The sequence below is a fragment of the Lissotriton vulgaris genome, chromosome 9, assembly GCF_964263255.1.
Source record: "Lissotriton vulgaris chromosome 9, aLisVul1.2, whole genome shotgun sequence".
Classification (NCBI taxonomy): Eukaryota; Metazoa; Chordata; class Amphibia; order Caudata; family Salamandridae; genus Lissotriton; species Lissotriton vulgaris.
In genome coordinates, this window is record NC_141697.1 from 16417279 (window position 1) to 16444381 (window position 27103).

Sequence of the window (27103 nt, forward strand, 5' to 3'; positions counted from 1 at the left end):
AATTAATGCAAGGTATATTCACAGGTATATGTGAAAAGAGTGCTGTCACCAAGCATCTGATTTTGTAGTGTAAACATGGCACCTTACAATTGGAAAACATGGAACAGTGTCACTTGGAATGCTGTTGCAACAAAGATTGGAGCAATATTGTTTGTATTTGCAGAGATTCAGCTACGTATATGAAAAAGGTGTGTGTTGACCTGTAAATATTGATACCTGACCTGAAGTGCTCCCCTGTAAGAGATCCTTTCCGCTTCTTAGATGGTATGCAGAAAGCAGCTTTACAATCTTCAAAGTTAATGAAGAATGCAATTGACTTAGGGGCAGGTACATAATGGAGCTGGCCAATGCTGTGGCGGTAGGGGCACCGGTACCAAAGTCTTGGCAAGGGGCTGTAATAGTACTGGTGTACAAGAAAGGGGACAAAACTCTCCCCGGGAGATATAGGCCCATTAGCCTTAGCCTAATAGACATGGTACAAAAAGTGATAGGAAAAATGACACTAACGAAAATCATGGTCTGGGTTGAAGAAAACAATATTTGGTCTTCTTTCCAAGCTGGCTTTCGTAAGCTAACTAGCACCATAGACCATATATTCCGGTTTACCTTACTACATTGGAAGACAGTACAGCTAGGGAAAGGCAGCCTCTATGCTGCTTTCATTGACCTGCGTGCAGATTTCGACTTAGTCCCCAGTTCCCAGTTGTGGAAAGTGCTAGCAGAGATGGTTATGCTGCTGGAAATCCTCTCGCTAGCAATGAGACTGCATGAGTCAAACTATGCCAAAATACAGTGGGGGAGGCACGGGCAAGTTACTGCCGAGTTCACCGTAGAGCGGGGAGTGCGCCATGGCTGTGCCATGGCCCCCACCCGCTTCTCGTTGTATATCAATGGTGTAGTGGAGCGTATGTTGTCTGGATCCGTAGATGCTCCCATCTTGGACGGTGTGAAAACGCCAATGTTATTATTTGCCGACGACACGCTCACTATATCCAAAACCCCTAGTGGACTCCAGCGTGCCCTGAAGATTTTTGAGGTCTTTTGTGTGGATCGTGGGCTGGAAGTCAATGTAACCAAGACAAAGCTGATGGTATTCAACCCACATGCCAGCTTCAAAGGGAATTTTTACATGGATGGACCGAAGGTGGAGATGGTACCGGACTTCGTCTACCTGGGTATCCATATAGCAAAGGGTGTAAAATGGGGGAAGCATATTGAAATGGCGGCCCTTCAACTCTGCCAAGATGCAGGTGCTATAAGTGTTGAACATAGTAAATCTTTAACCAAGCCAATACTGCCTGCACTTCAAGTGTATGAGGCAAAAGCCCTTAGCTCGGCACTTTATGGTGCCGAACTTTGGGGTTATGACAACTTAGCCTCACTAACACTCACGTAAAACAAATTTCTGCGAAATCTTACTGCCCTCCCTAAAAGTACGCCCATGAAGCCACTGCGCTATGAACTAGGCAGGAAAGCCCTATCAGACATGGCTAGATTACGACCCATTTTATATTGGCGTCGTATTTGGGTTATTCCTGATCTTGTTCACTATGCGCGGGGTTTTTTGGAAATAATTAAAATTGACAAATTCCATAAGATAGGCTGGCTAAAGGAATTGTGCAGACTACTTGAGAAAATGGGCATGAAGGGGTTATGGGAGAACCCAGAGCTAGCCCAGTTCCCATCTAAAGACATCATAAAAGCAAAGTATTGGGAATTGGTAGCCAGCCGGAACTGGAACGATGCAGATCCCTCCTCCCTGGAAGGTCACTTTTTGGAGGCAAAAGTCTCCCTGACACTAGAGCCCTATTGGGACATTATAACTAAGCCTGAGGACAGGAAACTTTATTTCCAGCTCAGAGTGGGGTCGCTCCCAATCAGATCGTTAACAGGGAGATGGGCTGAAGCTAATTCTAATGTTTGTCCGGCTTGTAATAATGAAATTGAGACCATTGCCCGTTTCCTCTTTGTCTGCGGGGCCCACTCAATCCCAGACGTGTCTGGCTAAGAGCGATGTGCAAATTGCTTGGCACGAGGGAGAGTAAGGTGGCTCTAAGAATAATTTGCACTAGCACTGAACCGGTCATTTCTGTGGCAGTTGCTAAATTTTTGGGGTGGTCATGGTCCATCAGAAAGAAATTCCTATTGTGAATGTAGGACTTTTGAGAATAATTTATGCTTCCTAGTTTTTACCCCCCTAGACAATTGGACTGACCCGATTATATTGTATGGGTACTCATTGGTTTTATACTTATATGAATTTTTGATTGGTTTTATTGTCCCTTTTTTATACTATTGAAGTCAAGACGCTTTTATTCTTTTAATTGTCTCGTGCAAATATTGTCTCTTTTTTTTGTATTATGAAAAAAGCACATACACACTGGAGGTTGTAAATGCATTCTTTTTTATTGTGGATCAAAACGGTTTTTAAATGTACTATGCTTTTATGAGTTTTTATCTCGAATAAAGAGAATTTGGCTGAATGACTGACTGGCAATTGACTTAGTAGTCCATTCTGGTCATCCCTACTGTGTCATTAAGCTGATGGTTCTCAGTCCTCGAGGCTGTGAATGCTATAATATCCGTGTGGGGAACGTTTACAAAATTGCTGCTTACTGATGATACCAAAGGCAAGAAATGTGATGTGAAAGAAAGCACACTTTACTGCATTCTTAGATTGTTACAGGAAAACATGACTGCTATAGTGGACATAATAAAAAAAAACTAGAGTCTGAAACCACCCTTGTCTACTAAGTGTTCAGCATTGATTGGTGCAGATGTGAAACATTTCCTTGAGTAGGCTGGGCGACACTTTTAGTGACTTTGGCACTGCAACATGTTCCATATTAGATTCAGATAAGCTCAGCACATACCCATATGTTATCTAATCACAATGTATATCATGGATTTAGTGATCCCAGGTTCAGTCTTATTCACAAACATAAACAAATCCCCCAAAGAAAATATATGAAGCTCTGTATTTGTATATGAAAATATTTGTTTTCTTCTTTATTCAGTATTTGATAGACGATCATTCATTTAAAATACAGTCAAAATCATAGCCATCATTGCTGACGCGGCGCGTTTCGTCTCCATGAGACTTCTTCAAGGCTATAAGAACATGCATAAGAAAATTTCATTTACCAATATTCATGCAATTTTGAAATGTTTTTATGACATTCAAAGCTATATTGGTTTGATCAGTAGGAAACACTTTTAAGTATACACAGGGTTTATCCTTCTAACTAATATATATACGTAATTGAAACTTGTCATCTTTTAATGTCAATAATAACATATATGATGAAAGAGCATACAGGGAGACCTATTGACATAATACCTATACAATAGTATGCATTAAATATATAGTGACATGTTCCTCAGCATAAAAAGTGGCTAACATCAATTCAGACGGGGTTTAATTCATTTTGTCCACATTAAAAAAGGATGGAAAAAGCGCTTCCAATTGGTTGTGTAATGTCAAATACACAAAACTAAAAGAGACCAATCACATTTTATATGAAACTCATATGGCCTGTATTGAACAACATTACACAGACTAACACAACATTAGTGCATTGGTATTTATTCAGATTATATGAGCTCAACATTGTTACCAACGATAGTACCAAATTTAAAATATCACCTTGCATACCTTCCTGTATTTATATCCGTTTTCTGGTCAGATCCAAAGCAAGTAAAAAACAGCAAGAAGAGCTTCAATGGTGAGATATAGTATTCCTATTGTAATTTAAATCTGAAACAAGAATATGTACTGGGTTGTAATTACCATCCTAGTCATGTTGTGCATAACTAAGTTATGTGCTGCAATATTAATAGAACTTCTCATACTGTTACATTTTAAAAGACCAAGGTATTGTCCTTTATAGGACCTGTTGTTAATTTTGTGGAACTTCTCCCAAGGTGGTACAGTTGCCCCTAATCTGTAACCAAATAAAATAAGACATGTTCATATTTGTTACACTAAATCCTATATAAAGATTACAGCAATATAACTAAATGATAACACAAATTTATTACCACAATATAAGGTACGAAATCTTACCGGCCCGCACTATAGAACGACCTGCCGTCTCAACATGTTTATTTGTAAATTGGACCAAACATTTTCAAAGCAAAAATTTTACTCTACAAGGTTAAAACCATACGATATCAATTCCCAAACATAGGATGTGAAACCTAGGCAAGTATCACTATAAGATGGCCACCAAAGCAGCGTATGCAACTGAAAGAATGAAGTCGAGCATTTGTCAAAACAACTACTTATTCTAGGCTGACAGAACGAATAACGTTGTTATCTAAGTGTATACATATCATAATAGGATTGAATGCACTGTGCAGTGAACAGTAATTCTAATGCCCATACCGGGGAAGTGCCCAAGGACTCTACAAATAATTTGCGAATCCATAAAGGGCCAAGATTATATACAAAAAAAAATCAAATAATCCAGCCATATTTACATATTTGTGTGAAGAAAGACTGGCATTAAAACACAGCGCATGCTTGCATGGCAAGTTTAAAACACCAAAAAGCCAAAAATAATGTGCTATGAAAAAGTTTGTTTAGACAAGAGCAATTATAGAAATTGCTCTCAAATACACTCCATTCAATATGTGTTCGAAAGGTATCCCCCCGTGTTTATTTAAAAGTGGTTTCTACTGATCAAACCAATATAGCTTTGAATGTCATAAAAACATTTCAAAATTGCATGAATATTGGTTAATTAAATTTTCTTATGTATGTTTTTATGTATGTTCTTTTAGCCTTGAAGAAGTCTTGTGGAGACGAAACGCGCCGCGTCAGCAATGATGGCTATGATTTTGACTGTATTTTAAATGAATGATCGTCTATCAAATACTGAATAAAGAAGAAAACAAATATTTTCTTATACAAATTCTGAGCTTCATATATTTTCTTTGGGGGATTTGTTTGTTTGTGAAGAAGATTGAACTTGGGATCACTAAATCCATGATATACATTGGGATTAGATAATATATGTTTATGTGCTGAGCTTATCTGAATCTTCTGTTTTTGGCTATCCAAAAGTTGAGGGAACAGGGAGGTCAGGTTCCCAGCTCCTGCACTACCATCATTGCTCAAATTTATGGAAGTACATATATACCAGTGCAAGTTTTCAGTGCCCTGACCTTTTTTCTTGTGTGTTATATGTTCCATATTAGAATGCTTGTCGCTTGCTAGGGAAAGAAATATTGAGGAGAATTCAGGAAATTTTATTTTACAATGCATGAGAAATGGCTTGCAATGATGCATAGAAAAGTCCCTTCACGGGCCGTGGCATTTGAAGTCCGTGAAGCCTCACAGTGGTAGTCTGCACAAACTCTAGATCCCTTCTGAAAACGGGAATTTTCTTCAATCTTTGGAAAGTACTGCTTCATTTTTGACCGCTGTATTTACTCTGAGAGCATATGCGCCCAGTTCAACGCATATGTTGCAGAACCTGTCCCAGGAAATTAGAATCTTAAGGTGCACAAATATTGGCTTGAAAAGCTATATGAGTGGAAAGAGTTAACAAATTGTGTACCTGCTGTTATAGCATTGCTCGCCTCAAGTGCCAATGTTGAGAGGACCTTTACACAGATAGAAGTTTACATGGGACGGAAAGAGCGAGCCGCATGACCAAAGACTCATTGGAGAAGTATTGTATGGCGGACTACAATAAGGTTGACTATTAAAAATGTGTTTGGACCTTATATACACTGTACGTACACTGTCTATATACCATGCACTATCAATGCAGAAAGCAAACCATGCTAAAAGCAAAATGCTCCATAAACACAGTTTCTGTTGCTTTTAATAGCATGAAAATATGTAACCGACAACCACTGTTTTTAAGGTTTAGAAATCACTGGGGGGAGTGGGAAACATAGTTTACCAAAGAAAAGATACTGAAAACGGGGAAAACCTATGTATTCTGCTTCTGTCCCTGATACCTACTTAATGGGAGAGAGGTCAATTGCTACACAGTGTGTTTCTACCCTTTAGATATCCCTGCCGCAGCATGACCCTGCCATTGGATGTTCCCTGTAAATGAGTGCCCATGCTGCCTTATGCCCCTCTCCCAGTGGGAAAATCCTCAGTTGTCAGTACAAGCAGCTGCTTGGTGCATGCACTTGGGCTCCCAGAAGTCAGGATTAAAAACCCACAGAGACTGATCAGGGAAAGAAGGGTAGCCTTTTATTGCATGATCATTCTGTTCATGAGGAATCTTCTTCATTTGTTTTCAGAAAACAGTTGTGCGAGAACGGATGCTGTGTTCACTCCATATCCTGGGTTCAGGAGTCATGTCAAAGGTCAGTTCTCGGCAGTACAATGGCAGTTTACAGGCATAGGACTAGTGAGGTGGTAGTCTTTATTGGGGTACTGTTAGTGAGCAGCTTCATGGTGGCAATGAGTGGAGGACTAGAGCTCTGGGGTGACAGTCTTCAGATTGAGCTCTGGAGTGTTGTGTGTGGCTGGAGCCCCAGGGAGTCAGTGTGTGGGTGGAGGTCAATGCCGGCAGAAGCTTTTGTGGGTTGATTTATTTATTTATTTATTTATTTATTTTTAGAGTTTTCTATAGCGCGAACTTGAACCGATAAGGTTATCAGAGCGCTTTACATAGCACCAGTTCCGTTACATGTTGTCACAACAGTTTACATAGAATCAGTTACGTTGCACATTTCAGGATCTTGAACCGTTTAGGTTATCAGAGCGCTTTACATAAGCCAGCATTCGATGTCCAGTGCCCTCCTCCGCCGTGTAGCGGGGGACCTCATCCAGCCCTCCGAAAGTCGTCGAGCTGTCGGGACTAGGCTCCTGGAATTTCAGCTGACTTAGGATTACACGCGTTACAAAAGGTGCAAATAGAAAAGAAAAAAATTGCAAATGTACAAGAGATAGAATCACAAGAGGAGGAGATATAAATGGATATACTCTAGGCCTATACTGGTCAGAGGCAATAAGAGAGACAGTAGGAAAGTCAAAAGGACAGTGAGAGGTCACTAAAATGGTGGAAGAAAAACGTTAGTAGAAGAGGCACGTCATATAGAGATAATGGCGGGGCGCGCGAAGGTCCAAGTCCGAAGGTTCAGAAGAGGGCTGGCGTAGCCAGCAGGTCCAGGGGGGGACAGGCAGTCCGCAGCAAAGTCACAGCCTCATAGTTCAAGAGGAGCTGGGCAGGGGAGTTCAATCCGGAGACCAGAGGAGGGTCAGGGGAGAAAGATCCCCGGCGCCCTGGCAGAGATGGAAGGCAACAAAGTTAGAAGCAAAGGTTTCCCCTGGCATGCGTTCGTGTCCCTGGAGCCTGTGTTCGCCGGTCATCGGAAGAGAGTCCCCAAGGGCGCCTTCTTGGAATCAGGCACCGTTTGTCGGTGAGGGGGGGTGGGGAGGGGCACATTTCTGGCCTCGGGCCCAGGCCCGTCTGTTGCGGGTGGAAACAGCGAACAGCCAGCGATCCTACCTCCCGGGATGTTGTCGTCGGGTGGCAGACCGCAAAGGCAGATGCAGGCGAGGGTGTGTATGGCGTGTGTGTGTGTGTGTGTGTATATATATATGAGAGAGATTTCGCGAGATTTCTTGCAGTTATTGGGTTGTCAAGTTTTCACAATTTAGTTTCAGTCCTATGAGATTTGGCATTAGGATCGGTTTGCTGCAGTAAATGCGTGGTCAGTTGGTGGTGGCACTTCAATGGTGAACATAGTCGCATCTAATTTGCTGCTCAACATCAGCATATTTACTTAATGTTATTTTGTCAGAAAGTGCTGGCTTCATGGAGCTGGTATTATGGTGTCTAGTGCGACACTTTTTCATGATGCAAAGAATTATCTCCTTCCTTATAGTTTCTCGAGTGGTAAATACTTATGGGCCGCAGACTCGGCCTGATTTGGCCTCGACATCCAGCACCAAACCCAGTACTCTCTCTCGAGATTGCGGGAACCAGGCTGTTGAGGAAAGGTTGCAGAATATCGAGACTCACCTTCGCTTACAGTCAGGTTTGTATGATCTGCTTTTAATTTAATGTACTGCGCAAATGTAATTACTGTTAAAGAGTGAGTTTGATAACACAAGGCTCTGTGTCCGTGTTTGGCTGTTCCAATAGATTGCTTCTTTATATTCTTCCCTCATACCTTGGTTATGAGATGACTACGTCTGAGGTCTGTTTTACAGTATGGACCTGTTTTTTATTCAGCGCACACTTGTCAAAGCTTCATGGTGCTGAGAGATAGAAAGAAGAAAATAAGAGTAAAGTTATTTATAAGCACTGGAAAAACTCAACCGCCATGATTTTTTGTGCACTGAAAAGGATTAAATACAAATAACTACTGATTTTTATCCAAACTTCTTTTTGTAGGTTTATATAGCTCTTGACTCAAAGGTATTGGAGCAATTTACAAGAGCACCAGTTACATTACACAAGGTCACTTTTATTGTTTTAAATATTGATCTGATAGAGACTTTTAGCCACAGACTGCTTACCTTCAAGTATCCGCTGGCGTCGGACTGGATGCAGAAGATTTTTTAGCAGTGGCCCGGAACGCCAGTAGGTGGCGTTGTTTGGATCTGTGTCTGCGTTAGAAATTATGTGCTCAGTACCACGTCTGTTCTTTCCTTTCCGCGCCAGATAGCGTTGATCTGGTCTGACCAATCTCTGTAATTTTTTTACTGGTCTTTTTCAACTTTGTCAGCTCTTTTTGTGATTTTCATCTCCTGGAGTGAGGATGTCACCAAAGAAACTGGCCGGTTTCAAACCATGTGATGACTGTCGCGCAGTTGTCGGTGACAAACCTTCACTCGGTATGTTTGTGGTGCCTAGAGCCGGGACTTGACTCCAAGCAGTGCAAGGACTGCTGTGCCATGCACAGAGACAACTTTAGTCAACTCTGCAGTGCTCAAGGTCCAGTTTTTATGGCAGGTTCTGGGACAGTTTGCAAAGCCCCTCTCGACATTTATCATCGCATTCAAAGTCATCGGGGAAGTCCCACAAACACAAGAAGTCCAAACGCTCTTCTACTTCACCTTGTCCGTCAGTCATCCGACGAGGGAGAGTCCACAATGGAGGCCCCACAAGTCAGTGGAGCCTGATCCTGGGTCCACTCTCCAATTCCCCGGTTTTCACGGAGCTATAGCCACCCCCGACCCAACAAAAAAAAATGTATGAGGCCATGCATCAGACCGTTTGACAGCCACATAGACATCTTTGGGCGTTCTAGCCTCTCTGGGCCACCTTCTATCCCTTTGGGCTCAGGAGGACCCGTACTGGATCCACTCTGGTGGGTTCACCCTTGGTGCCAGTCAGGCCCCTAGGCCCCTTGGATACATTGCTAGATTCGTAGCAGCGCTGCAAGCGAGACTGAGACCTTCCTGGTCACCCTCAGCACCACCAATCTCCATCGTCATCCTGATAGACACATCCAATGCAGTTCGGCACCGGCCGAAAAATTTTTTCCCTGAGCAGCGCCTGTTCTTTTGGATCAAGGAGACACTTAAGAGGGGTCTATGGGCTCTAATGGAGATGAAACCGTTGAACAGAACAACTGGTATGAGGAACTGAGTAAGGCCAGTGGGCTGGACACCTCACCTGACACTGGCCTACTTTCCCCTATTACTCGGGCTACAGAGGAGGGAGCGTTGTTTTGCAATAGTGGTGTGCAGGGAAGCGGTGTTCCTGAACCTTAGCCTACCCTCTGTGGCAGTTATGACTAATGTTTTTTGACTGAGGTACTTCAGCCAGGAGTCACCCCCTCAGAACCCTTATTCCAATTCAAAGAAGCCCATATGGACCTCTTATGTGGAGCCTGGTCCAATCCATGCACAGGCGCGCCTGTAAATGGGACGATGCCTGCCACCGTTTCTACCCCCCTAGGGGGACCCTAGTAAGGACCCAGCACCTCGCCCCAGAAAGCTTGGTGGTCGAAGCCTCCTTATCCCATATCCACTCTGGCACGTTTCCTACCACTCCACCAGATTGGGAGTCGAAGAGGATGAACATCTTCAGTAAGAGAATTTTCTCTTCCACCTTCCTGGCACTGTGGTTTGTGAATGCTTGTTGGGCTGTTATTCCTATAAATTATGGGATTCGGTTGCGTAAGTACTACCTATGATCCTGGAGGACACTGGGTCCATGCTCTCTCAGGCTTTTGCTGATTGGAGGAATGCAGCTAAGTTTACCATCCGATGCAGACTTGGCAAGACAGACTCGTTGGGCAGAGTGATTTAATCATGGGCGGCCTTGCGGTGCCACGCCTAGCTGAGAACGTCTGGCTTTTCAGGGGTTGTCCAGGGTTCCCTCATAGGCATGTCCTTTGATGGTTCTCGCCTTTTTTGGAGGCAGGGCTACAACTTTGTCCTTGAGCCATTTAATGGCCCTTCGTCAACCCCAATCAGCCTTCTGTCCCTTTTGTGGCCACTGAAGGGGTCTCCAACCACGCCCAAACCTACACACTCACCATGGCCAGCAGGCTTCCCAGCCTTTTCATGATCCAGGGTATTGGTCCCACAGTCCGCTTGGGATAGGCAAACAGCGGTCAGGTTAGTCCACTATCCACCTCCCCGCCACCGGCAGCCATTGCCTCCATTCCTCTTTAGTCTGCCCTCAGACCATCATTGGAATCCAGTGGGATGTAGGATAAGCCTTCACCTCCTTTGCTAGCGCAGTAGCATCAGACCCTTTGGTATACCACATTGTTCAAAGGGGCTACTCCCTCCCCTTCGTGACACCTCCTCCACCCTTGTCTCCCACTTACGATCAGATGACTGAGGACCATCTCTCCTTGCTCCGTCAAGAAGTGCAGGTTTTTTTGGACTAAGGGAGCCATAGAAAGAGTATCTGCATCAGAAGTAGGTGTGGTTATTATTCACAATACTTTCTGGTGCCAAAGAAGTACGGAGGACTTCATCCTATTATGGTCCTGCGCCTTCGCAACCTTTTCTTGAACAAGGAGAAGTTCAGAGTGCTCATCCACACCCGCGTTTGGTCTGCCCTAGACTCTGGAGACTGAATGGCGGCGTTGGACTCGCAGGACACACATTTCCACATCCTCGTCCTGCTGGCCCACAGATGCTATCTGTGTTTCAGTGTGGACCAAGTATTAGTTTGCTTTGCTACCTTTCAGGTTGAACAGCGCCCCTCAGGTGCTTACTAAGGTGATGACAGTGGTCGCAGCTCATCTGTGAAGGTTAGGAATTTCAGTCTTCCCCACGTCAACGACTGACAACCGCTTTGGGTGAGCTCACCTTCAACCCCTGCCCTCTTTCAGACTATGGCGAACCTCCTACACTCGCTGGGGTTCACTGTCAACATGCTGAAGGGGCTTCTGATGCTTCCTTTCTTTTGATCTGTTCTGCGCATTGTGCAGTTTCCGACCTATCCTCCTGAGCGGCAAGTTCAGGATGTTCAGGCTATGATACCGATGTTTCAGCCTCTATCCTGGATTTCGGTGAATTGGGCCTCATGGCATCCTGCTAGTGACACATCCTGGCTGCTGTATGCGTGCTCTGCCGCAGGACTAGAAGGTCTGGTGGGCGCAGCATCAGGAGAATCTCTCTGACATGGTCCAGATCTCGGAGGGAACTGCAAAAGTCATGCAATAGTGGCTAACGAACCACAATTGGGTCAGTGGCAGACCCCTTTCCTTTCCCCTACTAGTTCCAACAGTAGTGACAGATGTGTCACTCCTGGGCTGGGCGGCTACCTGGGAGAGATGAAGATCAGATGATTCTGGTCTCCAGCGGAGTCTGGGCTCCATGTCAACCTGTTGCAGCTTTAGGCGATTTGCTTGGCAATAAAAAACTTGATTCCTTAGATCAAGGGAAGGCTGGTGCAGGTGTTCACACACAAAACCACAGCCATTTGGTAAATCAACATACAAGACAGGTTGGCCCTATGTCAAGTGGCCCTACTTCTCGGGACATGTCTGGAACGTCAGGGCATTTCCGTGCTTATTCAGCACCTGGCGGGCTCATTGAAGGCCAGAGTGAGCGAACTCTGCCTCAAATGCCTAGGAGAGCACAAATGGTGTCTACATCCAGAGGTGGTGCACGGTCTCTTCCAGCAATGGGGAGAGCCTTGGTTAGATCTGTTTGTCACCACTGGAAACGTGCAATGTCAGCAGTTTTGCAAGCTTGAGTTTGCCAAGGAGACTCTCCTTCAGAGATGCTTTTCGTGCTGAGTGAAGCCCTGGACGTATGTACGTCTTTCCTCCCCCACAGCGCCTGCTCGGAGTTCTCACGAAGATCAGGAACGACCAGGCCCAAGTCATTCTAGTGGCTCCGGATTGGGCATGGAGAGTCTGGTGTCCCAAGCTGACGAACATGACCAGCGGTCCTTCAGTCAGGCTGCCTCTTCAGGAAGATCTTCTGTTGCAGCAACAAGTTAGGATTCTGCACACCATTCACCTACATGCGTGGAGATTAGGCAGCAACAGTCAACAGCTTTCAACCTTCTGTGCCAAACCTATGATTGCATTCTCACAGCCAGACATCCCTCCACCAAGTCAGCATACGCCTGTCATTGGGATAAGTGTGTGTCATGGTGAGTTTTCCTCAATGTTGAACCTCGTTCTCCATTATCCTAGGTTATTTTGTTTGCTCTGTCTTTGGCCTAACAAGGCTCTGCTAATGGCACTGTCAAAGGGAATCTTTCTGTAATCCCTGCATTCCTGCGGTTGCCGGACCAACCATCACTTTTGAAATCCCCTGTTGTAGCCAGGTTCCTAAAGGTCTGCAGCACGTTTTCCATCCACGCCATTTAGCAATCGTCCATGGGACCTCAACCTTGTTCTCACTTCCCTGATGCGCACCCAACTCAAACCTTTGCACAATTGCCCTCTTTTGCTGCTGACCATTAAAGCTGCCAATTTTAGTGGCTATTGCATCAGCCAGGAGGATCAGTAAACTGCAGGTCCTCTCTGTGCACCCTTCTTACAGCTCATTTTACCCACACAAACCCGTCCTCCGGACACGTACCTTCTTCCGAAGGTTGTCACTTCCTTCCATGTAGGCCAGAGCATTACCCCGCCTACCTTCTTTACTCCACCTCATTCTTCTAAAGCTGAAGATGGACTCCACCGTCTTGACCCAAAAAGAGCTTTGTCGGTCTACCTTGACCGCACAAAAATGTTCCTGGTGGATGTTTAACTCTTTGTGCTCTAAGTTGGAGCCAGAAAAGGGAAAGCTGCGTAGAAGCAGACCATCGCATAATGGATCATCTTGTGCATTAAGATCTGGTACGCATTGGCCAAGAAAAAGCCACCTGAGGGTTTGTGGGCTCACTCCACCAGAGCCAAAGTTGCAACAACTGTACTAGCATGCGGCATCCTCTCCTGGACATCTGCCTGGCAGAGTCCTGGCCATCACTTCTCACACGCATAAAACATTACTGCCTGGAAAGTCCCGTCCATCGTGATGGGCATTTTGCAGCAGTTTCCAGTCTAATCGGGTTTGCAGATTCACCTCCGGGGAGGTGTTGCTTGGCTATCTATTCTGAGGTAAAGAATCTACTGTTAGAAGTCTCTATCAGATGAAAAAGTGAATTGCCTTAGGTGTCTTATCTGGTAGAGACTCTAGCCGCAGATGCCTTACTGATCCTTCCCGACCAGCAAACTGGTTATGGTGTAAGGGACCCCCTTTTCATGGTCTTAATCTTGTCCCCACCAGTGGTCAGTTCTCATCGTGGCTCACTTCCGTTAGCGTGGAAAGTTGCGAAAGTAACTGATGTCAGTGCACCGTGGTGGCGCCTACATAGGTACCCCGCCCGTCATTTCCAGCGCGGCTACGCAGAACTAATGACACCACACCGACTGGCACGCAGAGGTATTGCTCGAATCGTCTGGATCCAGTCTGATGCTAAGGTAAGGAATCTGATGCTTGATAGTCTCTACCGGATAAGGAGTTACAAACGTAACTAACTTGTTCATTAAGGCACAGGGAGATTAAGTGCTTTTCTTTTCTCCAGAATCATAGAATGTTGAGGTAACACATCTGCTGCCCTAGTTCTAAAGGTAGCAGTTCTGGCCACTAGGCCACATCTTCTCAACTGGAAAAAAACCTCCGGAAATGACAACCAGTAGAAACTGAAAATAGGAACGCCTATTAATTTGTTTTTGAGTTGATCCTGCAGTTTAATAAGTAAACATCTTTTTATTTGCACACCTGTTGGTCTAGTTTACTTCTCTGTATCTCAATATTGTTTCATTTATTAAATCACATACCTGCTAGACATGATATGTTTACTCCCATTCCTTAAAGAGTTATTTCTTATGTAATTTACTAAAAGATCCCTTTGTGGGCAAGTTTCTTCAGTAGACGTCTGCCTGTACACCCTTGTGGTGAAACGGGTCCTCCATTGAACCCATCTTAATACTCATCGAAATAGTTCATCGCATTGCCCTGTTAATCATTTGACCCATGAATGAATGGTTGTATCTCTCTTTCTCTGCCCTCGAATGAGCAGCATGATTTCATTATTTATAAGATGGGAAATGTCTATGGGTGGAACGGAAATAGAGACCGAGTATTTGATCGTCAGGATGATTAACAGTTTTTGGGTAGAGTATCCCAAACCTGGCACGCGTTGGCTATGACGCTGCAGTTCCAAGATTGACAGAAGCGATGTCTGTTCCCTTGCTCGTTTAGAGCTTTTCTAATGCACGGTGGGAGTTCTTTGATTACTGCTGCTATTCCTCCTGTTACACTGGATGAATTTTTTGAAGAAGCGCACGGCGCGCATTCTAATCGGAATGCATATCATTTCAGTCATTGTGTGCTGCCCAACAGTGACCTTTTTCATAGTGTCCCAGGATACCTAGATGTTTCAGCTGAGCTACGAGCCTCCTCAGACCACCTCTTCCAAGATATGATTTGGAGTAAGTGGAATTGGCACTTTACCATTGGACATGGGAGTGTTTCTATTGGCTCTGTGAGGGCTATGATGGAGTTGTCAGGGTCCTAAAGCCTCTTCATTAGTAGAGCATTGATCCGAGCAGGAGAATTGTGTTTTTGATTTTCGGTTTCCCTTAAGGCCCAAGACACTGGCTCTATCACAAGTGTAAGTAGTAGTGGGTGTAATGGGCAACCCTGCCTCATTCCTCTCGGTGTGTTGAAGGAGTGAGATGTATATTATTTATTTTGATCATTCTGCTACTCAACCCATGCTCTGACCCTAGAATGAATGAACAAAATACGATACTAGGAAGATTGCTCAACTCCAAAGGGCATCGAATCCTAGACTGTGTTCTACATTGTAAAGCAACATGGTTCGAAAAGTTTCAGAAATGCCCTTAAAATCCTCGGCTTTCTAGTAGGTATTGCTTTATGTTAAATTAAAGATGGTGGAGGAGAAGGAGACAGTTGTTTGTTTTTGTGGGAAGTGAGTTCTTGATTGTAGGATCATTTCTCGAGAAAGGGTGATTCATGCTAGAGATTTTCTTTGAACTTAGGAAGGATGAGGCATAGTGAGACATTCCCTCTTGGGTCCTTGTTTGGTAGCCCTGTATGTCCCAGTGGCTTCATGTGGGCACTGATGGATAATCCAGGCGCTCTTGTATGTATTTTGATCTTAAGGAATAGCCAGTGTAAAATGGGCAGAATAGGTGCAAGGTGGTTGGATTTCCTGATTCTGGTACAAGGGCAGAGGGAAGTACGAGGCAGGCCTTGTGGAGACCAGTGCACTGATCATTATTGTGAACTTTTCTTGATGCAACTTGGACTAGTTTTTACCATCCACAACTAATCATAGCCTTGGGGTTCCTTTCTAGAAGCGTCACCTTACTTATGATACTGTTTTCTAGTCTGAGTTTTAGATTCTGAAAAGGCATCTCTGTTCGGCATGGTTAGAGGCGTTCACATTTAATGAGGTTTTCTTATCTTTGTGATCTGGGCGCATATTCCTGTGGTTTAAGGGGACCCCAAAGGCCGGGTGTCCTCATGGAGGAGAGGATAAAGATCTGGGCGCATATTCCTGTGGTTTAAGGGGACCCCAAAGGTCGGGTGTCCTCGTGGAGGAGAAGATAAAGATCTGGGCGCATATTCCTGTGGTTTAAGGGGACCCCAAAGGCCGGGTGTCCTCATGGAGGAGAGGATAAAGATCTGGGCGCATATTCCTGTGGTTTAAGGGGACCCCAAAGGTCGGGTGTCCTCATGGGGGAGAGGATAAAGATCTGGGCGCATATTCCTGTGGTTTAAGGGGACCCCAAAGGTCGGGTGTCCTCGTGGAGGAGAAGATAAAGATCTGGGCGCATATTCCTGTGGTTTAAGGGGACCCCAAAGGCCGGGTGTCCTCATGGAGGAGAGGATAAAGATCTGGGCGCATATTCCTGTGGTTTAAGGGGACCCCAAAGGTCGGGTGTCCTCATGGAGGAGAGGATAAAGATCTGGGCGCATATTGCTGTAGTTTAAGTGGACCACAAATATTGGGGGTCTTCGGGAGGAGAGTATTGCACCTGCATGAAGAAAGGGTCGAATTGGGAATGTGAAGGGAAAGTGCTCAGTAGAGGGTGCTAGGGGATGTTGGTGGAGGGTGCCGGGGGATGTTAAATAGGCTGAAGTATTTTAACTTACTTACTTGAACTCATGTGTGAGGGAGGTTTGACCTTCTACCTGTGATGTACCTGTTAGTGTGCAGGGGAAGGTGTGGTTATATTGAAGATGGATGAAAGGTTTGCTTTGTGATGCTGATTTTTGTGGTCCTTTCGCTTGTTTGCTGCCCGTAGGAGGCCCAGTACCTAAAGATATTTACATGCGACTCCAGAAGCTGGAGGAGAAGATCCTGGAGCTGGAAGGGCTGTCGCCGGAGTATTTTCAGACCGCGGTACGTAATCTTATACATCAGAACCAGTTGTCTTGCTAGGAAAAGCGTGGCACCTTTGTATAACAACTTGCTTCTTTTTCTTGGCATTCATCTTACTGTTGGTCATTCCTTTCAGAGTTTCCCAGGAAAGCGAAGGAAGACCCAGGCCTCGCAGGTAGGTGGTCAGCCCTGTGTATGGTTGTATGCGCTGCGATGGGGTCACTTGGTGCTGAAGCTGTTTTGTCTGGTCACACTTTGGCAGTAGTGCCTATTCATGCTGCTTCCTGTTGGATCTATGCTTGAGCAGCAGACACAAGGCCTCCTGCTGGTGCTGCCCAGAGTTGTGTTTTGACAGCTGAGTTGTGTGGTCACATCTTCTCACGGATGCTGAGACCTAGCACTTCCAGGTGCTACTAACACGAGTGCTTGATTATACAACTTGTTTTCGGGTATTTCTGCCTACTGATCTGCCATGGCCGGAAACACATTTTTCTTTTTCTTCTCAGAGCTGTTCTTTGGTTGAACTTGATGAGAAGATCTCTGCACTCAGGGAGAAATTGGTGAGAAAAGCCAACAATTCGAGCTCCCGGGATGGCGACAAGCTCCGTGTTTGAAGTTTTTGTCGGATCGTTTGCTTGTTGTGCGCAGGTCATTCATCTCTGAAGATCTAGGTCTACAGCCTATCTGAGATGGGCAGTGAAACCAGTTACGACCGAGTCCTGTCACCAGCCAGTCAGCGAAGGCCTCAGAGTGGCTCACCAGCACCAAAGCCTCAGATGCATGATCCGGAAGACGCAAGTTGCTCATTCCTGGGACTTTTTTCCCAAAAGAACAATTTGAAGAATACGCGGAAGTTATTTGGGACGAACAGCAAAAGTGGTGCTCCTAGGAAAGGCGTTTGCTCTTGATGCTTTTTCTTACGCACTGATTAGAAGACGAAGGTGTGGAAATAGAGTATGGAGCACTCAGACTAGCATGGCATTCCAAGCCCAAGGCAAGATATCCGAGGGCAAGCATGACCTGTTCCTTTGTATGACATACAGACCTGTAACGGTCAGGTTAGGAAGGTACTGGAGCAAAAGCGGAACTCTTTAATGATGTGCAAAGACATTTATGATTCTCTGTGCTGATAGCGATTATGATGCTGTGTGCTGGCACAATAGGATATGTGCTGATAGCAGCCACGATGTCCCGATACTTTGATGCAGTATTCAATTTCCCACAATAAATTACATATTGCGGGCTACTAAGTGAGGTGTGCAGAGAAGTGTGACATTGCCTCATACTTCATGGCTTGGAGGTTGTGCTGTCGCAGGCGATCTAAAAGTGAAGCATACATTACAGATCACATGGCACACACATGCTTGATTATGTATTAAAGTAGGATTTCCATACCTTTAAAACTGCATATTCTTGTTCTCCCCACAATCCTATGCCTGTATCCTTCTCTCCTCCTCAAGTGGGCATAACTACAGCCAGTACGCATGAGCTCGAGCCAAGTGAGAGTCAGTGGAGCTGGCTCTGCCTGAGGTGTCATGTAAGAGACTGTGAGTGCCCATGCAGGTGCTGGTGGGTAGAGGTGCCTGCAAGGACCAGCGGTTGGAGGAGATTCCACTGCTTGCAGGTGTGATAAAAGTGACAGTGAGTGCCGCTACAAGTGGTAGTGGGTGTGGATTCCTCTGCCTGTAGGTGTGATATAAGTGACATTGAGTGTGGGTGCCTGCAAGAACCAGTGGGTGGAGATGCAACTTCTTGCGGGAGTGATGTAAGTGGCAGTGAGTGTAGGTGCCTACAAGAACCGGTGGGTGGAGATGCAACTTCTTGCGGGAGTGATGTAAGTGGCAGTGAGTGTAGGTGCCTACAAGAACCAGTGGGTGGAGATGCAACTTCTTGCGGGAGTGATGTAAGTGGCAGTGAGTGTAGGTGCCTACAAGAACCGGTGGGTGGAGATGCAACTTCTTGCGGGTGTGCTATAATTGACTGTGAGTACCCATGCGGGTGGTAGTGCCTATGGGACCCCGCAGTAACCAGCTGGTCAAGATTCCACAGTTTGCAGGTGTGATGTAACAGTGAGTGCCCATGAAGGTGATAGTAGGTGTGGGTGCTTGCAAGAACAAGCGAGTGGAGATGCCACCGCCTGCAGGTGTGATGCAAGTGACACTGAGTGCCTATGCAGGTGGGTTTGGGTGCCTCCTAGAACCAGCTCGTGGAGGTGCCACTGCTTGCAGGTTTGATGTAACAGTGTGTGCGCAACTAGATGATACTGAGTGTGAGTGCCTGCAAGAACCAGCGTGTGGAGAGGACACTGCTTACAGGTGTTATGTAAAAGACAGTCAGTGCCCGCGCAGGTGGTTCTGGGTGTGGGTACCTGCAAGAACCAGCAAGTGGAGATCCCACTGCTTGCAGGTGTGATGCAAGTGCAGTGAGTGCCCTTGCAGGTGTTACTGGGTGTTGGTGCTTGCAAGAACCCCCGGGTGGAGATGCCACTGCTTGCAGTTCTTATGTAAGTGAAAGTGAGTGCCTGTGCGGGTGTTATTGGGTGTAGGTGTCTGCAAGAACCAGTGGGTGGAGATGCAACTTCTTGCAGGTGTGATGTAAAAGGCTGTTAGTGCCCATGCAGGTGGTAGTGGGTGTGGGTGCCTGCAAGAACCAGTCAGTGGAGATGCCACTGCTCTCAGGTGTGATGTGACAGTGAGCACCCTTGCAGACGGTAGTGGGTGTGGGTTTAGGTGCCTGCACGAACCACTGGGTGGAGATGCCACTGCTTGCAGTGGAAATGTCACAATGAGTGCCCATGCCGGTGGTATTGGCCAAAGTTGCCTCTAAGAACCAGCAGGTGGAGATGGGGCGCTGCTATCGGTGCATATGTCAATCGAAGTATGAGTGGATAAGAGGTGCAGGTATATTTGCCACCTCCAGTGCATTGGTCTGTTGGCCCTGGTGATCAGTAGTTAAAAGCTGTGTTGTCAGTGGTCTGTGGCTGTCCGTTTGCTGCTGAAATTGCACCCAAGTAATTTGTGTTAACTGGGAAAGAGGTATCCCCCAAACATCCTTTTTTTTCGGGGTAATACATTGATATTCAGGGAGCGATGGAGAGTGGTAGATGTCAGGAGTGTGTTCTACTGTGTGATCTAGTTGCACTCTGTCCAGTCCACTAGGGGGTGCATGTGGAGGGGGAAGTATTGGATGAGGTGGGGTAGGATGGGAGTGGCCCAGCAGGGGTGGATGCTGTGGCATTCAGCCTGGTTATGGAAAGTGAGCTGCAGGGATGTCTTTCATTTCTGGAGAAGAGTATTCATGATCAGGTGTGAGTGACAGAATGATGGAAACACAGGGCTGTATTGCAGAGTTTCTAGGTTGATGGGGACCAAGTGTGCACATGGTGGTTTGAGGAGAGGTTTGTTTTATTGTTTTACTGCTTGATGTGATGCTATCTATATGCCTGTGATTGCATGGAGAAGGTCTTGGCCTGGGGTGAGCGGAACTATAGTTGATTTGTGGGGTGGGATTAGAATGTGAGTGACGTGATGGTGGCGACGGCAGTGGTGGCTAAGGTTGAATCGAGGTTGGTGAAATGTGTGAGGAATGATTTGCCTTCTAGCGCGATAGATATTGTGTCCAAGGCATGGATGTTGTTCCACAAGAGATTTGCGAGAGCGTGTAAGATGTATAGGGAGAGAGTTGTTTTTGAGGGGGTTCTTTGTCCATGTGAATGCTAACATTTTGCAGGGTGAGGTTTGGTCTCAGTTTGTGAGAAATGTGTGGCAAAGTTCATGTGGGTATGGTGGGAGTGTTTGGTGTGTGTGCAGGATGTCCTGGTTCACAAGTGACCATTTGTCAGGGTAGAACTATGGGAGTGAGAAAGATGATTGTTTTGGGGCAGGTTTCGATTGTTAGTTGGTTGCCCATATGATGAGAGTTTTAACTACAAGAACACTATCCCCACTATGCACCAACAGCCCATAACTCTATCTCTTGTTGAATTTGTTAGTATTTAACATAAAAATGTTTAATATTGATTCTCGAGTTAAATAGATTTTTTTTAATTTTCCCTATACTTTACCACAAAGAATAGGTAAAAAAAAAGCTAAAAAATAAATATTTTCCTACAGTATACCATCGGCAAATGAATCTCTCAATGGTAAAGTATGGGGATCATTTAAAAATTGTATTAAGCTCAAAGATAAATATTGCAACTATTTTTATAACAAACACTAATGTAAGTTCCTTTTATATATTTACTTTACATGTAGAACACATTAAATATATTAAGAAGTACCCACTCAGGAAGGGTAATTTAAATTCTTTGTTGCGTCCAGCAATACACAGAACAGCCACTTCTGGACAAGCCACCAACCAAATCATTACCCAGGCCACCACAAGATTCCATATGATGTTCACAAGACTCCATATGATGCATAAGAATTAAAGGGTCAGATGTCAGGTCAATACAAGACCGCTTGCTACAACTGTAGTAAATACATTTTGAATCACAACTTTAATGGAAATATGTTACATTAAATTAGAATTTGTTCTCTGAAGTTTAAATTAAAAAATGAATTTGCCTCCAAAGGAAAAAATATTTAATGTGTATAAATAATTATTAATAGTGAAGTATGGATTTAATTACATTCTTTCTTAATAAAATGTATTCTTACATATTTTTTTTAATTCAAAATAGGTTATTAAAGTACTTTATAATTTAATAAATATGTACTGTTTTTATTGTTAACATTCATTTATATGTATTTATATTAATAACTATTTGAAATATAACTCCTGTTTTGCAGCGTGAATCCTTTTCTGGATTCACATGCTGTGCATTATTCTTCCATCTAGTGGCTAGGTCCGGAATTGTCTTTTTATTTTTCCTTGTTTTGGTCGCTGACTACCACCATTTGGTGCCAGGCATATCCCCTGTGTCACATCAGATGGTATCCTGGAGGTCGACGTGCGTGGTAGCCATCTTCAGATTCTTTTTTCTGCCGTTGGGTCTGGAAATAAGACGGGAAGCTCCGAAGATTTTTCAGTTTTTTCCCAAAAACTTCAACAGAAGAAAGATTGCAGAGAAATCTTATCGTTAATCAATACCGTAACCGGAGACAGGAGTAGAACTCCGGTGTCAACACCAGAAAGGACCCCATCGGTTCACAAATGGTGAGGTAGGGGACTTGGAGAATACCCCCTTCAAGTTCTGCCCCAAGTGTCACCACAAGTACGCTTAACGCGACCCACACGGCGTCTGCAACCTCTGCCTGCCCTAAAATCATCATGACAAGGACTGTGAGGCCAGCGCAGCGTTCCTGTCAAAGCCACTTAGAACACGCCGAAAACAAAGAGAGGCCCACTACTCCACAATTTTGCAGACCGTAAATAAAACCTCACTTAGAGACCTGGGTTTCTCCAGCGACTAGGAAGAACATGGAGTAACAGCAGAATTGATGCACGAGGGATCGGACGTCGAGGTTCTAGAAGGGGACTCTGAAAAAAATTCAGGCCCAGAGGGCGGCGAGCCATTCGAAAAAGAAGACTGAGAAGTGAAGACACCATAAAAATCAATCGAAACCCAATGGCCACAAACATAAGGTGACCAAGGCAGCCCCAATGCAGAGCAAAAAGGCGATTGAGGGTCAGCAACGATTAAAAGAACCCCACGGAACCCAACCAAAGCTTACTGAGGAGGAGAAATCGCCGTAAACTCCAAAGCCAAGGGTTGAGCATGACCCCGCAGAAAAGGTCACAACACTGTCGAAATCGAAAGTCGACGCTGGTAAAAAGAGAAAATCTCCGGTCTCATGCCGAGAGGTTTCTCAAAGTCGAAAGGAAAAGAAAAAGGCTCGAGGAAGAAATGGCGACGCTCCTCCAGAAGAAAAAGGAGTTTTGCAGCGTGATTCTTTCTGGATTCACTATGCTGTGCATTATTCCGCGGTCTAGTGGTTGGGTCCGGAATCGTAGTATTTTTTTTTCATAGCCCAGGTAGCCCTCGACGTTCCACCATTTCGTGTTCTCCCATGACGTCGGCCCGCTTCACCCGGAAGCTCCCACCTTTGGGCGCCATCATCAGATTATTTTTTCTGCCATTGGGTCTGGATAGTCACCGAGAGGTTCCAGAGTTTTTGGAGAAAAAAGGAGAAGATAAAGCAGAAAACCACTGAAAAAGTTGGAGAAAAAATCTCTCAATCAAGGACACAGAGCCGGGACGACAAAGCAGGAGAGAAAGATCGAAAACTTCGACGTCCAACGAAGAATGCGTTAACAGGGGGCCCCCTGAGCTCAGGAATGGACAAAACACCTTTTACATTTTGCCGTAATTGCCACCACAAATACGCGCAGAAGGACCTGCACCCGGTTTGCAACCTCTGTCTGCCGGTCAACCACGAGAGTAAGAATTGCAACGACTGCTCGGCATTTACCCCGAAGACCCTCAGAGTAAGGGAAAGACAGAGGAGAGCCAACTCCAACATGCAACGTCGTCGCTCCGGGACTTGGGCCTCTCCAGTGTAGAAGAAGACCACATCGCCGAAGGACCTGAGGACTACACTGTTGTAGAGACCGATTTGAAGTCGACAAAGTTGGTATGAGAGACGTCGACCCCTAAAACCCTGACCGACTCTCAAAAATCAGAGTCGAAGTCCTCGAAAGGAGCACTGGCGCCGAAACAATCGACGGCCACAGCTGCATCCAAGGACAAACAGCCCAGCGGTTCCTTCGAAAAGAACTCCCAGTCGGCGAAAACCCAAGACAAACCTAGGTCCTCGAAGCACGTCCCCAAAAAGGCACGCTTGACGCCTAAGGAAAAAGACCCGAAGGCGATATCGACGACAGTGTAGAGACCGGCCGAAACCCTCGATGCCGAACAAGCCGCCAAAATGGAGAGGAAGAAGAGAAGGCTCGAGGCCGAAATGGATAGTATCCTCCAGAGAAAGAAGGATTTCGACGATCGTATACACCATACCTACGAAGCCCACGACGATTGTCTAAGTCGAGGACGATGAGGAGTTTGACGCAGAAGAGCCGCCAAAAACTCCAGAGTCGCAAATCATCAGGAGGAAGAGGGCTTATATTATTATGAGGGAGAAGGCGAGGAAGACCAACAAACAAGTTTGGGGTCGGCATCCTTGGTGGAGCAAGACTTCGATTGGCAGGACCTCAATGCCGAAAGCCCGGAAGAGGCTGTAGAAATATATCCGTTGAGGCCTTTGCCGCCAGACGACATTGGCATCTACAATATGGTCATCAAGAATGCAGCTGCAGCATATGGGGTGAAACTAGAGGAAGAGAAACCAAAAGCCTGCTTCCTCTTAGAGACCCTGCTCCCACTCAAACTAGGAGCTACTTCCTGCCAATGCTCCCAAGTGTCTTAGACCAGGGCAGGGAAGCATTCAAGGAGCCATCAACCTGCAGATCTGTCACACCTAGGACAGAGAAGAAATATAAACATTCCTCTAAGGACCCACCATACATCCAAGGATTCGTCACGGCTGACTCCATCATTGCGGCAACAGCCAGAAAGAGGGCCAACAGTCCCACAAACTCAGGGCCATTTCCAGACAAAGGAAGTAAGAGGATAGACCTCACAGGAAGGAAAATAGAGAGGAATGCAGCAATTCACTGGCGCATTGCTAACTCTAATGCCCTGCTCAACAAGCATACATACCAGCATTGGGAGGAGGTCGCACAACTACTCAAACACCTCCCTGAACAATACCAGAGAGCAACACACCTGGTGAAGGAAGGCAAGAACATAGCTAACACCTGCCTCAAGTCAGCCCTGGATGCGGCAGACACATCCTGCAGGCTCATGATGATTGGTACAACCGAAAGGAGGCATGCCTGGCTGAGAATTTGGAGTTTCAAGCCAGAAGTCCAGAATAATATTCTAAACACACCCTTCAATGGGGAAACGCTGTTTAGAGCGCCAGTAGATGAAAAACTGACTCAGCTGAAGAAAGAAAATGAAACTGTAAGGTCCATGGCAGCGTTGCAGTTCAGAGGTATGAGAAGGGGCACCCTAACACGGAGACCAAACGGCAGAGGGGGAAACCAGCTGGGAACCTCACACCAGACATTCCAACAAACATACCAGGGGACCCACCAAGCGCAGCAGGGTCAGCAACAGCATACCTGGCAGTCCCAACCTAGGGGCCAGTCCTTTCGCGGGAGATCAAATGGACGAGGGCAAACAAGAAGAGGGGACCAGCAGCCCACCTCAAAGTGACTCGGCTGCACTGAACGTGCCCACCCACACAACACCTCTAGGGGAGGGGCACGACAAAAGACCCATAAGACAATTACACACACGCAAATCAGGGATCAACGAACATGTAATACCAATAGGAGGCTCACTAAAACATTTCTTCCATGAGTGGAAGAAAATATCAACAGACAAGTGCTAAGGTAGTGATGCTGCATTATTGACACTCACCGTAGCGCTAGTTGTGTGACGCTTTGACCGCTCTACTGCTGATACTATTTTAACCATATTGTTTGAACCGGTTTCCTTCCCTGGTCCACCATGGGTGTCAGTCCGATTGAGTGGAGGGAAGACAGGGATTTCCGAGCGGTTGGCGGTCTAGTGCGCAGGCTGGCCTCACTGTAAATGAATATACGAAGCGGAGCGCGCAGCGGACGTGCTAAGGTAGTGATACTGCATTATTGACACTCACCTTAGCGCTAGTTGTGTGACGCTTTGACCTCTCTACTGCTGATACTATTTTAACCATTTTGTTTGAACCTTATGGTCTTACTTTGTTTGTTTTAAAATACCTTGTGACTCACCTCCCTCATTCCTGCTCCTTCCGGCCTAGCCCCACCTCCGGTTTCCTTCCCTGGTCCACCACGGGTGTCAGTCCCAATTGAGTGGAGGGAAGATGGGGATTTCCGGGCGGTTGCGGTCTAGTGCGCAGGCTCGCCTCACTATAAGTGAATATACGAAGCGGAACGCGCAGCAGGCGCGTGCAGCGGGAGCGCCGATGGCGAACCAAAGGCAAGCCTCTTCTGCGCCCGTCCGAGCCAGTACGCCGCCAGAAGCCAGGAATTCTGGCCAAATTCTTAAAAATACCAGCTCCTATCTTCCTATGACTTACTCCAGGCAAGAGCTTTTAAATCTCAAACCTAGAGCACATTTTTCCTGTTACTCGGGCCATGCTTAAACATGGAAGGTCCGTTCTCCTGTTGGGCCTGACATTTTCAAGCGTGAACAGCCTCACAAAACCAACCTGCTAACCAGCCTAGTACCATCAGTAGGAAGGGTTGGGGAAACATACTATGTAATGTCCGCTCTATGCCCCAACATTCCGTGGAGATATGGGACCTTATATCCTCTATTCAACCAGAGCTATGTTTTTCTACCGAAACATGGCTGAAACCCCACCTGGTTCCAGCCATCACATTAGGGATACCAAAAGGATACAAAATGACTAGATTGGACCGACCTGAGAAAAAAGGAGGCGGCATTGCAATTGTCCATAAGGAAAAAATCAGTATTACTATCTTGGAACTATGCATTAACACCTCTTTAGAAATTATAATCTTTAGAGTAGATGCCCACTCCCATATCAGCTGGAAGGGAGAACTTGTTTACCGTCCCCCCGGACCTATTAACAACTTTTCTTTGCAATTGATTGAATTACTGGCTCCCTATGTGAGTGTGGGGAAAAACTTCCTAGTATTAGGGGATTTTAATGTTCACAGCGAAAATAAAACTAATCGAGATGCCCAACTACTTCTGACAGATCTTCTTTCGCTTGGCCTAAAACAAATCAACGAAGGGCCAACGCATGTAGCTGGACATACACTAGATATCATTTTTTCTAACCTCCCAAACAATTAAGCTGGTCAGATCACACAGCTATTGAGTTTCACATACAGGATCTTATAGAGGAAAGAAATCCTACTGCGACTACTCCCAATCTTTATAGACACTGGAAGAAAGTCTCTGCGGATAAGTTTCAAAGTGTTTTTATAAAACCTCATCTCTCTGAACCTGATGGCATTGAGGAAGCACTCTTAAAATATAACTCCACTATCAGTCAAGCTATTGATCACATTGCCCCTGTTAAATCCGGTGCGAGCCGTCCAAACCGCATACAGACAACCTGGTTCACAGATGACTTACGAATTCAAAAACAATATTATAGAAAGATGGAAAAAGTTTGACGTACTACACAAAGAAATAGATAAAAATCAATATTACTGCGTTCTGGCAAGTTATCATAAAAGCAAAGTTGTTGTTCAAGATTCTTCAAGCTTTTGTTAATCCAAAGGCATGTGAGAGCCTTGAAATTCCCTGACAACAG

The 27103-nt window shown here is 45.6% G+C and overlaps 1 protein-coding gene across 1 annotated transcript in view; it reads left to right on the forward strand.

The window, feature by feature from the left end:
- The window catches only part of MBIP (MAP3K12 binding inhibitory protein 1), a 103946-nt gene extending 82431 nt beyond the window's left edge, over window positions 1-21515 (forward strand). Inside the window, exons 5-9 of the mRNA XM_086936918.1 lie at window positions 6268-6333; window positions 7861-8013; window positions 16729-16826; window positions 16942-16980; window positions 17312-21515. Of these exons, the coding sequence (XP_086793044.1) occupies window positions 6268-6333; window positions 7861-8013; window positions 16729-16826; window positions 16942-16980; window positions 17312-17419 (464 nt within the window). The 3' untranslated portion in view covers window positions 17420-21515. The remainder of the gene's footprint in view (window positions 1-6267; window positions 6334-7860; window positions 8014-16728; window positions 16827-16941; window positions 16981-17311) is intronic.
- Window positions 21516-27103: the final 5588 nt, after the last annotated feature.